The sequence below is a fragment of the Drosophila navojoa genome, chromosome 3 (genome assembly GCF_054131105.1).
Source record: "Drosophila navojoa isolate 15081-1374.11 chromosome 3, UAZ_NAV_1.0, whole genome shotgun sequence".
NCBI lineage: Eukaryota > Metazoa > Arthropoda > Insecta > Diptera > Drosophilidae > Drosophila > Drosophila navojoa.
In genome coordinates, this window is record NC_142891.1 from 26,661,048 (window position 1) to 26,679,177 (window position 18,130).

General features: G+C 43.6%; 1 protein-coding gene across 15 annotated transcripts in view; it reads right to left on the reverse strand.

Annotated features, from left to right (window-relative positions):
* Positions 1-18,130, reverse strand: part of LOC108658750 (uncharacterized) — a 32,375-nt gene that overhangs the window by 1,660 nt on the left and 12,585 nt on the right. For 2 of the 15 annotated variants that reach the window (XM_089257927.1, XM_089257918.1), the window contains 10 exons: positions 11,620-12,323; positions 10,489-11,270; positions 8,141-8,632; positions 8,013-8,079; positions 7,517-7,745; positions 7,294-7,365; positions 6,584-6,915; positions 6,244-6,294; positions 6,056-6,184; positions 28-5,388 (listed from right to left, as the gene is read on the reverse strand). In XM_089257927.1, the coding sequence (XP_089114053.1) occupies positions 599-5,388; positions 6,056-6,184; positions 6,244-6,294; positions 6,584-6,915; positions 7,294-7,365; positions 7,517-7,745; positions 8,013-8,079; positions 8,141-8,632; positions 10,489-11,270; positions 11,620-12,323 (7,648 nt within the window). In that variant the 3' untranslated portion in view covers positions 28-598. The remainder of the gene's footprint in view (positions 1-27; positions 5,389-6,055; positions 6,185-6,243; positions 6,295-6,583; positions 6,916-7,293; positions 7,366-7,516; positions 7,746-8,012; positions 8,080-8,140; positions 8,633-10,488; positions 11,271-11,619; positions 12,324-18,130) is intronic. The other 13 variants (XM_089257928.1, XM_089257919.1, XM_089257920.1 and 10 more) reach the window with 13 other exon arrangements.

Below are 18,130 nucleotides of genomic sequence, written 5' to 3' on the forward strand. Positions count from 1 at the left end.
CATTTTAATTGAATTTGTTTTAGGTACCTTAGGATTTTGAACGAGTTTTACAAAATCATTGAGTTGATGAAATTGTTTTTTGGTTTTTGATTATTCTTGTGGCGATTTGATAGATTTTTGATTTGATTAAATTATATTTTTTGTTTTGTTGCTGTTGTTGTTGTTGTAGTTGTTATTTGCTTTGATTCGAATTTAGAAATGACTTTGGCGAAGAGATTGCGCTTTTAATTGAGATAACAAACGAACGAGCGAACGAACGAATGAACGATTTTCTTTTTCTTTGGTTTTATTTGATTTATATACATTTCAGATTATATATATTATATTTTTGATTAGATATTTAGTTATTAGTCAGAGTATTTTTGTTTGTCATATTGTACAATGCGATGTGATAGGAAGTGATGTGATATGATATGATGTGATGAGAAATGCAACAATTGGCTAACCAATGAAGGCAGTGACTAGTGACAGTCGCTTGACCTAGGCAAGTATCAGGACTCAAATGCAAATACTAAAATCTATATACATATATATAACATATTTCAATATATGTATGTGTTTGTGACCCCTTCCCAGATAGCCCAATAGAGAAAACCGACTAGACCTTTCGCCAGCTGCTAACGGACCGTTCCCTAGATTGTTGCCTAAAGCACTCGGGACTTTTGCTGCCGCGACTGCTCAGGATTTCGGGTGATTCGGTGACGCGTGCTAGGTCTCGATTGATTGTCTTGGAGCTGAGCACCCGGGGACAGCGCACCGTCCAGGGACTGCGACGCGGATCCTGTAGCGCCCGAAATGCCTTCGACGGCACGATTTCGTCGCCGCCACTCGCCTCCGTCCAGCTGTTGTAGTAATCGGAATACTCCTTGTCCTGCTTGGGCGTTATGGCGGGCGTGCTGTCCAGCGAGCTGTTCTCCACGGAGTCCATCTCCTCAACCAGGGCGCGCTTGGCAGCTGCCTGCAAGCGCTCCATGGGCAGCTGGCGCAGGTGTGTGCTGTCGCTCTTGAGCAGCAGACTCTGGACCAGCTCGTTCACCAGTTTGTCGCTAACCACGCGCTGCTTGCTGGGCGATGGCCCCACAATGGGTGAGGCGGGACTGTTCGGCGTGGAGGGATTGTCCGCATCGATGCTGGTGTTCTTGCGAAGGGGCAATGAGAGGCGTTCGCGTCGCTGGGTCATTGTCTCGGCCTCGCTGAGCGCATTCGGGTTCTGGCGCCGTGTGATGGATACATTGTGAATAATCTTGCGTCTGCTCGGCTTGAAGTGAAACTCGTCCGCCTGGCCAGCCTCCAAGGCCTCGGGCAGATCGTTCTCGTCCTGCAGCAGCTTAAAGAGTCTGGAATGTGTCGCGGCTCGCTGATAGCTCGTCATTTTCCGCAGCTCGGGGAAACTTTCGGACTCGGTGTCCGTCTCGGAGAGTTGTCTATTCATGTCCGTTACGCCCGAGTCATCCTCTTCGATCTCGGACTCGGACCGCTGCGTACTGCTATTCCGCGACAGCTGTCCTTTGCCACGCCCACTGTCCACGGACAGCGATTGAATAGTCATGGGCTTGTTGGACGTGGGAGTTGAAGGTGTTGCCTCAAATACACTAATGCGATCTCGCACTGATATTTTGGGCTCATCCACCTTTATCACACCAAGATCCGGTAGGCCATTAGGTAGCAATTTTCTTTCCCGCTCCGTTTTGAGTTGTGTTTGAGATTCAAGTTGCAGTTCTGGTTCTGGCTCAGGCTGAACGTAAACCTGTGGCAGTTGGTTAGTTGGTGTGGTTGCCCCTCGTTCCTCATCTTCGGCGTGAGCTATTTGTATCTTATGTTGCTCCAAGACGACACCGTCCTCGCCCACAATTTCGTATTCGCCGGGAGCACCAAGGTTAACTTCGGTAGGTTCTTCCAACTCCAGAATGACGCTAGTTCGATTTGGTTGCGGCTTCTGTTGCACTTTGTGCTCATCGATGGAAGTATTGAAGAAGGCCATAGCTTGGCGATAGTTCTGGCGCTTCTGCTCCGCTTCTTCCAGCTGATCGATCTTTTCACGTTCCTGTTCGATGTCCGCCCAAAAGTCAGGCTCCTCGTCATTCTCTGGCTCATCGTTACCGTGCGAATAGGGCGCCCAGGTATGGACAGTAGCTGGCTCATGCATTGAGGCCAGCGACATAGTGTCAACCATATTAAGATTGGTTTCGGGTGCTTCTTGTGTTGCTTGCTCGATCTGCTTGGGCGAGTCTTCCTTAGCTGTGCTCTCATGCTCAAGCTCGTCGTATTGAGTGGCCAGCATTTTTTCCTCTTCGACAGCTGGATCGATTATCACTGGCTCCTCCCCTCGAGCTCCTTCCAGAGTTGCCCACACATCGATTTCCACGGCTGGTTCGTCGGGCAGCTTGGCCCGAAAAGCCTTGGTTTCCACCGGTTTGTATGGCGTTTCTTCTACCGAGTTTTGGCGCTCCTTACGAGCCCAAAACGTGGCTGATTTGTGGAAAGTAACATCATCGTCATCTGACTTACGATTCGCTTCGATTTCCGTCCAAAAATCAATTTCCTCATCGGTATCGACCTCGCGTGGTTCCTCAGGGTATTTTGTGGGATCGAATTTATAATCCTTTACTTGTTGATCATTAACATCTTCGGCTGATTTTATATTCGCCCAGAAATCAATTTCCTCTTCTCCTTCTCCTTCTTCTTCTTCTTCTTCTTCTTGGGTTATTTGCTCCACTGTATTTTCGATTGACTCTTCTATCTGAGTCTCTGCTGTTTGATCCGCCCAAAAGTCAACTTTTTCTGTGTATTGATGCGATTGTGTGTTGAACTGTTTCATGCTATTCTCGGATTTCGCCTTGTCTACTGATGCCCAAAAATCCTCCTCTGGCTCAGACGACTGTTTGACCTCTGATGATTCTTTACCCTCTGGCGATTCTTCGACCACGAAATGAACCGCGGCACATTGCGATTGGGGCATGTATCCTACTTTGGCTTTTAGGGTAGTCGTCCAATGTTCCACTTTAGTCACCGTCTCTCTTTGTAGTGGGGTATACGTAACGGTTTTTTTCTTTTTCACCCATTGACTCTCGTCCTTACTCTTCTCAATGCTTGCCCAGAAGTCGATTTCTTCATCTTCATCTGGCTGCTCGGGCTCACGAACCGGTTCAGGCTCCTTGGCTGCAGTGGCGAATGTTGACCAAAAGCTGTTCTTGGCCGCCTCTAAAGAGGCCTGAGTTTTGCTTAGGTCACAAGACTTGGGTCTAGCTGGTTGGGCCTGCTCGTTGCTCTGCTTCACCCGTAGTTGCACAGTCGCTTCTTCCGTAGCTTGCTTCGCCTGTGCGGCACCTGGCTTTGCCTCTGTCGTCTTCCAGTAGTTCTTGGATTGCTCCATCATTTTCTGTGCTTGCATTTTGGTAGCCCGAAGCGTGGCAAAGAAGTCGAACTCCTCTTTGGGTGCCTCCGCGCTATCTTCGGCTTCCTTTGCCGGCTCCAATTTGGCAATGTTATTTGTTAGTTCCCCGCTTTGGGTCTCAGCTAAGAACTTATTGCGCATGCCCAGCGAGATAGAGGTAGACACATCTTCAGTGCTCAGCTTCCGAGTACTTGAGAGCATTTTGTCTGGATTGCCGCTCAGTTGGTTCTCCATCGACTTGTCGACGGAATTGGAGCGAGACGAGTTGGACAAGCTGATGGTGACGCTAACTTCGCAGTCATTGTCGTCCTCGTTTTCGCTCTCTAACTTGGCAATGCTAAAGGAATTGCGTTTTCCCTCCAAGCTCTGACGCCGCTCCTCAATCTGTGTGGTGCTGCCCACCTCTAGGGTGGCTATCTTCTCGTCATTCGAGCTGCGGCTGAAGGAGAAGCGTAGTGGCAAGCGCACAGTCACCGAAGTAGATTCCTCATCGTCGTCATCGACATTAGCTTCGTTCTTTTCATTGTCCTCGACTTGCTGATCCAAGTCGTCATCTTCCTCGACTTGGGGATCTCCTATTGTGGCATTACTAGCACTGGATCCATTACGATTGATAACTGTCCTGGCATAGTTGCTGCTGCGTTCCATGTCGCTCTCCTCCTCGTATATGGTGCTCAGATCCTCTTCGACGGCGTAGTCTTCGTCCAGTTCCTCGACTAGTTCTTGTTCTTCTTCTACTTGCTCCTCCTCGTCAACCATTTCATCGGCTGTCGTCACATCCTCATCCTCACTCTCTGAGTCCAACTGCTCGACGAGCACCTTACCCAGTCCCTTGTAGACCTGTATGTTGGTCACCGACTTGATGGCCTGCAGTGGCGCGTGCTTGGGTGTGTCCGTATCATCCTCGTCCTCATCGCTGCTATCCTCCGACTCTGTCTCACTGTCGTCATCGTCCACTCCGACTGTGATCTGCACCGGCGAGGCATTCTCGCTCGGCGAGCATGCGCCCAACTCCTTGAGCTGTTCGCCCGCATAGTCCTTCTGGATCTGCTTCGACAGATTGGCTTGAGTATTGCCTCCTGCAATATTATTGATATTGGCCAGTCGCTGGGTGAGCATGTCGATGACCTGTTCGTTGTTGCTGCAGATATTGCGCGCCTTCGGGCGGCTTACCAGCTCCTCAATTTCGACAGAGTGCGCGCGCTTGGGTGGTTCACGGGGCTCCACCTTGATGTGGTGCTGCATTATGACCTTCGAGGGCGTATCGTCAGTGCTGGGGGTTATAATAATATCGGGCAATACACTGCTGGCACGACTTTCAGTTGAGCTTTGGCTAAAGCTAGGCGCTACCGGATAGGGATAGGGGCTATAGGGCGGTACGAACTGGGGAAACTGCGCATCACTGGGCATGCCTGGCTGGCCATAGACTGGCGGCGGGGGTAGATAGTAAGGGTAGTAATAGGGATAGGCCTGATTCATGTCTGGCTGCTTGCCATCAGCAGATGGGGGCAAAGGTGGCGGTGCATATGGATAGGGATAGGGCCAGTTTAGGACTTGAGGCTGATCCCCATTTACTGGCCCTGTGGCTGGATGGGGATGGGGAGGGGGTGGCATGTACCAGGGGAAGGGATAACCGTAAGCATAGGGATATTGCGGAGGCACCGACTGGGAGCGCTCCGGCTGCTTAGATGCCGGATAAGAGCTGTCAGAGCTAAGCGATGAGTTTGATGAATATGAGCCATGAGAAGTGCTTGTATTTGTGTCTGTGGTGGGCGGTGGAGTGGGTGTGGCAGATGTGTAACTATGATGTTTATTGATTTTATTGTTAATTTCTCGGTTATGGTTACTTTTACTGGCATTATCATTATTGTCATTATTGTGATTAATAATATTATGATTATTATTATTATCATTATTATTATTATTATTATTATTGGCTTCGTTCAATTCAATATTTTCCAAATCCGAGTCCAGCTCGGTGTGAATTTTATGTTCTGAGGTCGGTTTGGTGCACGGTTATCAAAAATAAATAAATAAAAAAAGAAAGAAGAAAAGATATAGACACGGTGAGAGTGCATATTATGATCAATACACCAACAATTTGGACTGTGAATGTTATACAGATTAAACGATCGAGCAAAGCCACTAACTATATACAGACTTCAATAGTCGCGTATGCATGTGTGTGTGTCTGTGTGTGTGGATGATATGGATGCATGATGTAGGTGTACATAGAGATGAGTCGTATAACCGATTTATTCAGATTGCAACTCAACATGCTTCCTTCCCAAGTGAAGGATCCAACAACTCGTATGGTTAAGAGTCAATGCAAAACAAAATGATTTTCAAGAAAGGTGAAATCTCTCAATAGGTAGAATACAATCAAGAATCAAGAACACTGTGAAAAATAACGTGATGCAAGGTATATGTATAATTGTGAATATACATACATACGTGTACGTCAATGTGCGCGTGTGTGTGTGTATTTGTTAGTGAATGTCTATAATGGCATATATACAAGTTGTCGTAGCCGAGAGGCTAAACGTCGCGTGTTGATCATGTGAGCGTGTGCGTGTGTGTGTGTGTGTGATATATAATAATAATAAAATAATAGAGATCATCCCGGATTCTTACAGTTACTTCTTTTTGTAGATGACTTACCGGCATTCTCTGGTGTTGTCATTGCCTGTAGAATCTTAAATGATCGACTTGGTATTGCGCTTCCGGTATATTTTTTGGGTTCCGGTACTTGTTGCTCACTGGGTGGCACGTATTGCTGTTGGGGTGTATCTAAAGAGAAATACAGCTTCAAATAGAGCTTCACTTTCAAAGAATTCTCTCCCACTCACCGTATGGAGAACGCTGTGGTGTAAAGCGGTTCTGCGTGGATGCGCCGTTACCTGTAATTGAATGGAGAGCGTTTCACATCAGTTTAGTCTTACGCTAATTTGAATTATATGGCCAATCTATTGCGTTTAGTAGTGCTGGCAATTTGGACTCGAGCTCTAAGGCATTGCCATATACTCATGGCGGACTACACAGGAAGCGTATTAGTTTCTCTTGTTCCAAACGGGTTTGTTGTGGCTCAAAGCATTGAATTAGTAAAAATAACCATTTCAGGATTAGACTGAGAGACCCAGACCCTGACCCAGATGAAGATCAATGGACACCGAATCGACGAAACCTTACAACTCTCTCGCTCTCCTTCTCCCTTACCCGTCCGGCGCGCTGTGGAAATGGGGCGTTGGGGCTCACCTTGCGGGGACCAGGCTTGTGGTGTGCCCGACTGCTGATCCTGTGCAATTTGCAGTCGCCTCATTTGCTCAATGGTCGGACTATTGCGCGCCTGCTGGGCGCTCATCTGGCGAGCGAACTGCGGCCGCTGCAGCTGCGGCGCCTCCACGTCCGCTTGGGGCTGTTGCACGGGCCGGGACTCGATGGTGCCACCGTCGTCCACCGTATCGGTTATCTTTTGCAATATTCTAAACGATTTCGATTGTATGGGCGGTGAGCGTGGATCGCTGCAAGTAGATATAGGCGAATGTTACGTTATGTTCTCGGTTAGCATGCACTCGATATTAGATGTCGGAAGACCAAATTACATCATTTCAATGGGCTGTGAAAGCGTGGTTAGCTGGTTAACTGAAACCGAATGCAGAGTCGATTGAGTGAGAATTTGTGGGAGATCGCTCGGATCACATGTTGATGACAAGGGGAGCTCCCCAGCAAGGGAATTCCCCATTACAATGATTATGCTGGAATGTTATGCAAATAAGCGACGCACGCACACAACATTTACGAACGAATTCAAGGGGAGCTGGAGCAGAGCTGAGCTGCTCCAAGTCCCATTGTTAGAGTCTTAGACGACGGCGACGACGACTGTGCTGTGACTGTACTACCTGAGTCGGTTCTTTCTGTAGTTTATCTCAGCCTCGAGCGGACACTGATGCACATACAAATTGTAATTGGCACTGAAAGTCGCGGTAAGTCGTTAGGTTTTGTAAAGAAGCACAAAATTTAAACGCATTAGTGCTGGGTAGTGGTGCATAACTAGTTATTTCAGTGTTGGTCAAGCACAACAAACAATTTAGTATAGTTAACAACACCTCAGCTTGCACTTACTTTTGCAGCACGACGGGTGACTGGGACACGGGACCTCCGCGACCTCCCTCAATGGCAATGGGTATGATCCGTGTTGAATTGTTGCTGTTGTTGGTGTTGTTGCTGTGATTCGAGGCAACAAAGTGATGTTGCTGCTGCTGTTGACTGGGCGACACTCCTGAGGCTGGATAGTTGTTGTAACCTTGATCGACAAATTGATTAGCTGAGCGTATTATGTGGCCAGCAGGCGCTTTCGTAGGAAAGAAAGAGTATACATAGACACATATTGATATCGAGATGGAAAGTTGCACAGTGGGACAGTAGACTGGGAGCAATCGAGGTATATGTTGGAGAGTGCAAGGGTTCGCATTCGGGGTATGGGTGGGCTAGACCACTGGGTACGGGGCTGGTTTAGTAACGAACATTTAGAGTGTTTAGGAAAGCGCCATACAGGGTATTAAAGAACCAATATACACACAAACAAACTAAACACCGATTACAACGTATTCAAACTTACCACCAAAGTTGGGCTGAGCTGCGGCATATGTTGGGGTTTGTTCCAGTGTAATGGGTATGATGCGCTCCTGCAAATAATCCAGTAAGCATTTATAGCTGTTTTATATACCCTGTAATATGATAAGTTACCCTGGGGCCACTCTGGCTCGCATTGCTGTTGTTGATCTGCAATCGCAATCCACTCTGCTGTGCTGTTGACCCAAAGTTCTGCTGAGCAGCCGGAGCGGGAGACGCGGCTCTGTCATAGCCGTTGCCCTGCATCTGCATCTGGATCTGCATCGGCATCTGGCTCGACATCTGGCCCTGATAGAACGTGCTTGTGGGCTGCGCTTGCGTTGGCGCCGACGGTGAGGCTGTCTGTCGCAGCGACGAGGGCATCACATTGCCATTCTCCTCGGGACGTGCCCAGGGCGCCTGCTCCTTGGCCGCGGGCTGTGAGCTAAGCCAGCGCAGTGGCTGGCCGCCCACCTGTTGCTGCTGCTGTTGTTGTTGTTGCTGCGGCAATTGTCGCATGGGCGAGTCACGAGCTCCCGACAACTGTTGCTGCTGTAGCAAGAGACGCTGGGCCTGCGGCTCTGTGGGCTGTGCCAGCGGAGCAATGTAAAGTGAGCCAACGTTAGTCTGTCAAAATAAAAAGGAAATGAAAAGTATTGTTTAAGAAGAGCTATAAAAACTGTGCATAGTTGCATATATTATAAACAATCTGCCTAGATTCTGTTGCCTAAGACTTCAACCCGATTTCTCTTCAGGCTTCACATAGATAACTCATAAAAAGAGCAGATATGTCTTGTCATAACTAAACTAACATGCTCTTTATAATCTTTACATATGTATATACCCTTATTCAGTCAAGGTTACGCTAGGTATTATGGTATACTAGTTCTGTACCAGTTTTGATTGACTTTTGTTTTTCAATTACTGATTTGAACGAAAAAACTTTATAGAGTAATGGTCTATAATCATTAAACCCACTTTTACTTTAATAAAGAAAAAGCAATAAAAATAAATTTTATTGTTGGGTAGTTCCAATTAGACTATTTCGAACTAGTCCCAGACTAAACCGCCAGTGCATTATATTATCTAAAGCTCTAAATATGAAAAACTCTATACACAAAAAAATGTATATTATACAAAAGATAATACAAAATCTTGCACTTAAATTATCTTCTTTTTCTGAATGTATTTGGCACATGCCTAGAAATTAATTTCATTATACGTATTTATATATATTTTCGCAATTTATATTTATATGTTTGCTAATTTTCGTATTTACCCTAATGTATATATAGTTTTTGATACATTAATATATATATATTTATATACGTACATATGTATAAATATATAAATTCATATTTTCTTAATTTTCTTGAACGATGTATTAAGACATAAATGTGTACTATTCATAAATTAAGTAATCGTAATATAATATAAAATAATATAAATAACTGGTGAAAATTAAGAGAAATAAAATCACAATAATTTTAAATAGCAGTGTTTTTATTGAATATAATATAAAATTTAAAATAAAACAAGAAACAAAATATTTTCATGCAGTTTCTCTTTATTTTCATTTCTACCGAGCAATGATTTTTCCTCTACCTACCAAAATATAAAAGACTGATTCTAATGAATTTTAATATGTAAAAAATTACGCAACTGGAGATGTTTTAATTATTTTAATGCTGGCTATTCTATTCTAAGAAGATTATTATATGCAGCATTAATATTTCTAAGATAGGTCGCTTTTAAATTCATATAAAAAAAAAACTATTTAATTCCGATCAAAATTGTCTTCCTTACATTCTATTCCAAAACCGGACTTTACTTTAATTAATTTTAAAATTTGTTTTAGTTTGTATAAGTACAACTATTTTCGTAAAGACAACTATGTACATTTATAAATACATATGTCAACAATATGTATTTGAAAAGTTGTATTTGCTTGCTTTCCTCCTTTGCAACCCATAATCCAATAATAAAAGGTAATTCCATTATTCAATATAAAAGTATATACATATGTATATAAAAATACAACTTTGTAATTTCTAAGAATTTAACTTTCTTTCAAGTACAAAATGTAGCTAGTGATTAGAATATTGCAATGGCAATGCATTTGTCGCGATCGTCGCGTTGATTGCCTCAAGTTCAAAATTCGTGTTTGGCCTTTGGCAATATTTAATTTTAGATGCTGCAGCAACGAATTGCGTTCAATGTTCAATACGCAGAGCGAAATCTGTTGCTGTTGATGATTGGCTAAAAATAGATGTGAATGCTTCCGTGAATGCGCTAGAACAAATCACAGACATTCGACGGCAGTAAGTTGTTGCTCTTGCAATCTTGCGCATCATACATATGAATCTGTTGTAAATTATATTACTCATACGCTCCGAAAATGAATTGGTCAATGCTTAAGCGAATGAGTAAACGTCTGGAAAGGTCTAGCTATTGTGGGTATTACACAGTTGTTAAATACTCACCGGCTTAACACCTTGATAGGGTGTTTGTTGTTGCTGTTGTTGTTGCTGTTGCTGCTGTGCATTGAAGGTTGTTGCTGTGGCTGGCTCGACTCTGGCCGGACTGAAGACATCGCGAGATCTTTGCACATTATTGTAAATGGGCTGTGAATGCGTTGGCTGCTGTTGCTGTTGCGGTTGTTGTTGCTGCTGCTGTTGTTGTTGTGGTGCAGCGGACTGGGCGCGTTGCGTACGCCAAGGCACAGTTTGGGCAGATTGCTGCTGCTGCTGCTGCTGCTGTTGCTGTTGTTGTTGTGGCTGAGCCAGAGGCGAGATGGCTGGCGATGGACGTGACTGCTGCTGCTGTGCCAGTGGAGAAATGGCCGTGGGTGAACGCGGCTGCTGCTGCTGTTGCTGCTGTGCAAAGCGGAAGGGACTCTCCGTGGCACGCTGCTGTTGCTGTTGCAGCTGCTGCTCAAAGGGCGAGCGCGGACTATCTGTTTGCCGCGTATAGACATTTACAGCTGGCGACTGCGGCATGGGCACACTGCGGAACTCCTGAAGTTGCTGCTGTGGCGGTGTTGCCGGTGGTGTCGGTTGCTGCAACTGTTGCTGCAGTGGCGGTGTTTTGGGCGATGGTTGCTGCTGCTGTTGCTGTTGTTGCTGCTGCTGCTGCTGCTGCTGTTGATGCTGCTGCTGCTGTATTGATGGTGTATAGGGACTGTAACTGTTGCTGTTGCTGTTGCTGTTGCCATTGCTGTTGTTGTAGTTGCCATTGCTGTAGCTGCTGCCAGCTGGCTTGAATGCTGCAGGAATAGAGGAAGCTGGGATTAGAATTGCTGCATGGTGGCATGGATGGAGAAGGTGATTTTGTGTTTAGTGCCGTTAGTGGGGAATTGCCAATAAGAGAGATGCCGCTTGATGTCTGGGATTAGTCAAATGTGGTTTTTAAAGCACCAGATACCGCTTAGTAATTAGCCGGCGAGCGACATGAGGCGAGCCGCGGGCCAAGAACTGTACCAAGAGAACTTTGGCCCACTCGAGAGTGGGGTTAGAGTGTGACCCAGAACCAAAACCAAAACCAAAACCAAAAGCCAGCGAAATGATGCGATATCCGAAGAGTTTCTCGCTCTCCCTCTCTCTCACTCTGCTCACCATCTACGGCATCTTGGCTGTTGTTGTTGTTGCTGTTGTTGCTGCTGCTGTTGTTGTAGTCGCCATTGCCGTTCTGAGCTGGCTCCGGCAGCGGGCTCTTGGAGCGCTCCTTGCAATACTCATCCTTCCAGAAGAAGTTCTTCTCCACAGGTGGCGGCACCTTGCGCAGCGCCGCCATCGGATTGGGCGGTATCTTGATCTCGGGCCGGAAACCCAGCGGCGGCGGCTCGAAACGTTGCGGCGTTGGCGATTTGCGTGCGGCTGCCGGCGAACCGGGCGCACTGCCGCGCCCCGCTGGTGGTGCTAATGTGCTTTGTTGTGGGGGTGGCGGTGGGGGTGCAGCATGGTTACCGTTCTTACCCGTCTGTGATTGCGCCTGCGGCTGCGGCGGTGGCGGCGGTGGCAGCACCTGAAACGGCATGCCCATTGCAGCGGCGCCCATCGTGCTGGCCGCGCTGCCAGGAGTGACGCCCGGCGACGACTGCGGCGATGGTCTGTTCTGTTGGGAGGCGCCCGTGGCGCCCTCGGCTTGAGCGTTGCGCGCCAGGCGCTTGGCCATGCGCTCCGATCGGATCTGGGAGAGATCGATGCCGCCGGGTGTGTAGGTGAAGGGCTTCTTGTCTTTTGTCATCATGGCGTTTTGTACGCAGGCGGGTGCCTCATAGCCGCCGCCTCCTCCAGCGCCTCCGCCGCGTTGTCCATACCTGTGTACCGAGGGGGAAAGGGAGGGAGAGAGAGAGAGAGAGGGAGAGACATTCATTAGCATATTGCGATTGATTGTGGTCATCGAACGGTTTCATTTTCATGTAAATTTCGTGATTCTTGTGAAGCATCTTGAGTGGCTTTGTACGCCTCTTCGATTTCTGGCTATTTATCATAAGTTTGACTTAATCTTTTGTTATTAACTGTTTCATATTGACGCTCCATGCGAAAGAGCCCCCATTTGTCTGACCACACTTCAAGATCTTTATTTTTTTTATTCCAAACTGCTTGACTAATGACTCGCCTCATCGACAGTTCATTGAGCCAATTTTTTCTTGGCAAATTTTATTTTTTTATATGCATATATATGTATATATATACCTATGTATATGTATGTATATTTATATATGTTTTTTTTGTTTCTGTTGAGCGGGGGAAAGTGAGCTGAAGATGCTGCCATTGGCATCCATTGCCACTTATTAGTCAAAGAGCTGTGCCTAGGGCCAATACGGCCAGCTGTTGAAAGTGAGAGCTTGGGCAAGATGGACGAATCTCGAGCAGAAAAGCAATTAAGAAAATGATTAAAAAAACATTAAAAAGTAAAACTGCACCAAAGAACACAACTTTTTGCTCATTTGTATTTTCATTTCCACCAAGTACCCAGCTTTGTATGGAGGCGCGCAGCTGTTAGATCAACAATAAAAACCAAAACGAAAACAATAATAATAAATCATGGGAACGGTTTTATATATGTATGTACATACATACATATATACACATACATATGTAAAGAGAGAATGGCAAAACAAATAAGCTAAGTCAAACACTAATTTGCTATTTTTTTTATTATAAAAAGTATTAATTGCTTTAGCAATCTGTCCTTTATCGCCCTCTCATTCCCTTTGTCTGGGTTGATATGTGGCCAATGAGTAGGACGAATGTGCTAATTTCAACCTCACATTCTACTTCACTCGCGCTTCCCTAAAATTATGTGCTTCAACTATTAATCAATGTTATTACAACACTCCATTGCACTTTTAATATTTAATTATTTAATCAATGTGAAAGTCAACTCGAACTTGAAACTTGTCTCAGAGCTAATGACGCAATTCTACTATTTATAGGCTTTTCAAATAAATAATACATACATACATATTGTATATGTATGCAAATTAAACAATAGAGATAAGTAAGAGCTGCTATGCATTTAGTCACACAAACATCCAGAATATTTCCGAATATGCGTGTGCGCTTCAAGTTCTAGTGTTTACTAAAATGAAGGTTCTTACTAAATTGTCTGCGCATGACATCATAGTTTTCGCGTTCACTGTATTAGATATGCCATATGAAACTTATTAAAGACATGACGTCACAATGTCACGTGCTCACTCTGCGAATCTATATGCATCTGCACGAAAGAGTGAGAGCACTGGTGGGAGTCTGTCCTTTTACAGTGATGCAGCTACAGCTTTTGTCTCTTTTCTTAGCATGCCATAAGGCTGAAGCCAATCAAAGGAAAGGACGAAATAGCAAATTTCCCACAATTCACTCTCTTCTTTTCTCTTTTGGAAGGCAATTCTCTCAAATATTTTACTAAAGGCTGTCGATCTGCCTGGCTGTTCATGCATATGTACATATGTATGTATGTATGTGTTGTGCTACTCACACACATGTATGTCTGTATGTACATATCTTCATATGTATGCAAATACATATATGTAATATATACAAAGATTTGAATGTAGATTGCAAAATTAAAATATGAAATGATTTATAAATCGTGGTATTTAATTTAGGTGTTTCTATTTTTGTTATGTTTTTTACGATTGGTTGTAGACATTGGCAACGCATAATTTATTGGACTTGTTGATGTTGCTAAACAGCCCTGCCTTAACGGTAAACTTTCGGCTATGTGGATGGATGTGCATACATATGTATGTATGTTTTCATGTATGTATGGGTGTATGAATTAATCAAGTGTGTCTATCTTTCTTTTGCTCCTCGCATATTAACACTATTAATATGATAAATAAGCCGCACGCTCAGACGATTCATTTAGCATTTGCAAAATAGCAGAATCATGTTATTGGTCAACCTAATGTACATATTTTAATTGCAGACTGTGCTGAACTTATCTGAACTTATTTAACATTAGTTTTAATTTTTACAACAAATTTCTTTTAGTTATAATCACTTAAAACCTATGTAATTTTTAATTGTAATATATTTGATTGTTATATATTTAATAAAAAAAATTTTTTTTTGAATTGTATATTGTATATTGTCTTATAAAATGTAATTCAATAAATTTTTCAAAATAAATCGATAAAACTGTTCATGTGTAACATGTATATATTAAATGTTTGTGAAAACCGCCCGATGATGAATAACGTATTTATTCGAACTAGCTTACATATATAAATATATATACATATGTATATTCATATGCAGTTATCCCATATATTGCACCAAGTTCAGTTAGGAGGAAATGCGCATTGCATTGCACAACAATTCAAAACTGGCAGCTTTCTAGGCTTGTCAGGCTTTAATAATAATACTCATAAATGCGCAGCTCCCCCTTAAATGGCCAGGTCTACAAACATATTGGCAAGCGCAAACAGCTAACGGGTTAGTTAAGCCAAATGAGTTTCCTAGCTGGCCATAATCGTTGGGTGCAACGGACGCGAGTAGGGGCAAAGCAACAGAGGCGAGCAATCAACGACCCGAACGACCTTACGATTTTGGCCTAGCCTGGAAAATGATGGAGCGTTAAACTTTGGCTAACAACTCAACTGAGCCGAAAGAGCAATCAATGGCAAGTTCAAGTTTTCGCTGCTGCCACTTGCTTCGCATAGCGCACCATAATTCCAGGCGGATTTATATGGTCATTCCGCATATCGCAGATGACATTTCTGCAATACCTAAATACAAATACAGTAATCGGCAACAGGTGTGACTGTGTGCATCTGTGTGTGTGTGTGTGTGTATCGCCTCGTATATGGACTCAATTAGAGTCAACTTTTTTTGTCATCGACCGCAGGCAGTTACGTCACAGTACGACTGAGGCTTGGATTTGCATTTGACATTGATGCACTCGCTCCAATTTGTATGTAAAGCGGATTGCGGATTGCGGACTGTGGATTGTGGGATTGCCGCACTCGTGAATCGTTGTTGTGGGTGCTGGGTGCTTTGAAATTCGCTATGTCTATGTGTGTGTGTGCGTGTGTGGTTTGCCTTCGCATTTGCGGTTTGAGTGCTCGGAACGGGCACATGGAAAAGTGCTGGCAACAGTTTAGCGACGGCTGTGCCACGACCAAACACTTGGCACTTGGCGCAACACCTGTTCCTGTTCGCCTGACCCACTTAGCCAAGTTGTTAAAAGCGAATCATGCGTATTCTATGCCATGGCTGTGACTGCGTGTCTCTTGCTGTATGGTCACATAAAAACTAATGAAGCTGACAGGCGACAGGCTAACAGCCCGGCTGGCCAGTGGACCAACAGTCCAACGGACCAACAGGCCCGACAACTTTTCAGAACCCCAATCTCAACCAGTGGGAGAGAAAGAGAAAGAGAGAGAGAGAGAGAGCGAGAGACATGCATGCGCCTGGCCAACAAAGCAACTGCCCATCACTTTCTTTTGGCCACAACTGGCTGGCCATCTGATGTTTTCTGGGCCTATGCTAACTACACACGGCCGACGACAGCGTCTTTAGCATTCGCTTTTAATTAGCAAGACGTCAACGTAAAGCGCGACTAAATTAAGCAAATTATGCGGAGAAAAGTCTCAAACAAATAACTAGGCGAGATCTTTTTATTTATGCTGTAAATCGAAATTTTTTGAAAAATCTTATTTCAATCTTTTCTTTACGGAATTCAAATAAAAATCATCTCTTAAGACAAAATGAAAGTTTTTAATTGAATAGACTCATATTTAATATAAAGAAAATATTGCGAAAGCTGAAAAGATTTTTTCCCTTTAAATTTCCAAAATAGGAAAAGTTATATATGTAACTTGGAACAAAAAGGAATGTGCTGCTCTCATTAAATGAGAGATCTGAGATGAGCATTAAACATATACAGACAAAGGTATTTCTAGATTTATTCTACTTCTTGATTTTTTTGCTATAAAATGATAATTAAAATTCAGGTTTTAAGTAAAACGAACTGGAAATTTTATAATAATTTAATACACATCTCGCGACAAAGATAACTTAAATGATCTACTTATAAATGGACATATTCAATCATTTAGCAAATAGATTTGCGAGCTACACTACCCTTGCCCTCTTTTATATTTACGAAATCTTAAATACGAACCTTTAGGTTGCGATATCATTTAACATTTAGTATGATTACCTGTAAAACTAAAGTGAAGTGGAATATTGAACAAAGAAATAAGATTATACAGTATATGATATAGGAGAGTGTATACTCCAGAACTTAACGCAGTAGATTTTGAAATTGCAGAGATCGATGCGATTATACAGACGGCAATCGAGTAGATTCTTTTCAAGAATGGGTTTAGAAGCAGTAACTTTTCAAGAGTAAGAGATCGACCTGGTTTTAAATACGGGCAGTCTAATGGATAAGTAGACAGATATATCCTGGATAACCTGAATAAATATTTATACACATAATGAGGGCTACCATTTTTTCTAGTGTCTATTACATACATTTAGCCTTGAGCTATTATGCCATAAATTCCGATTTTCATAGATTGCTGACTATGAAGAATAGCTAGAAATTCGAATCCAAAAACAATCTAAAAAGTATCGCACAGCTTCCGAGTTAATAGGTTTTGTTGTCCTTCCCTTAGGGTTGACGTCATAGTCTGCAATTTGCTTTTATTTTTCCACTCACACGTGTGCTAAACAAATCGAGACAAGTCAATTCTTAAAAGAAAATAATAAACAAGTAAGAAAGCTCTAGTCGAGACTGCTCGACTACGAGATACCCTGAACCCTACAAGCAACTGATATTTCAATAATAATTAGCACCCACACACGCACTCATGCAAACAAACACACGCATACACACACACTCACATATACAGGCGATTGCGCTTGGGTTGCGCTGCAGTGTTGGCAATATTAGGAGAACTTATTTGTTGAATAATTTAATTTGTAGACGTACGAACGTAATGAAACTTTCAGAACGTATTCATATTGTTTAAATGTATGTGTATACCGAAGCACAAGTTTCTAGTATTTGATATACGACTTTTACAAAGATGAGGGTGAGGGGGTGGATTTGGGGGTGGGGGGTAAATTTTAACAAAAACCGAAATTGTATAAAATTCATCTTAATATACATTTTAAATTTGGAGACTCTAGCTTGAAAGATGTAGGAGATATAATTATTTAAGTGATCTTCGATAAGGTTTTTTATCGATAAAAAAATATCGGAATGAGTTATCGTTTTTTAGTGATAAACTCGATCTGCGCGTGATATATACGGACATTTTAAAAAAAAGTTGAAGTCTCTAGCTCTTGTATCTTCTGAAATCGACGCGTTCAAACATACGGACAGACGGACGGACGGACGGACGGACGGACGGACGGACGGACGGACGGACGGACGGACGGACGGACGGACAGACAGACGGACAGGCCTAAATCGACTCAGCTCGTCGCCCTGATCAAGAATATATATACTTTGTGGGGTCTGCCACGCCTCCTTCTGCCTGTTACATACATTTTAACAAAACCATTATACCCTGATTTCCCATTTTCAATGGGTTCAGGGTATAAAAAGCAAAGAAAACTTTGTGAAATTATTGAGAACAAAGATCGAACGACAGCGCCGTCT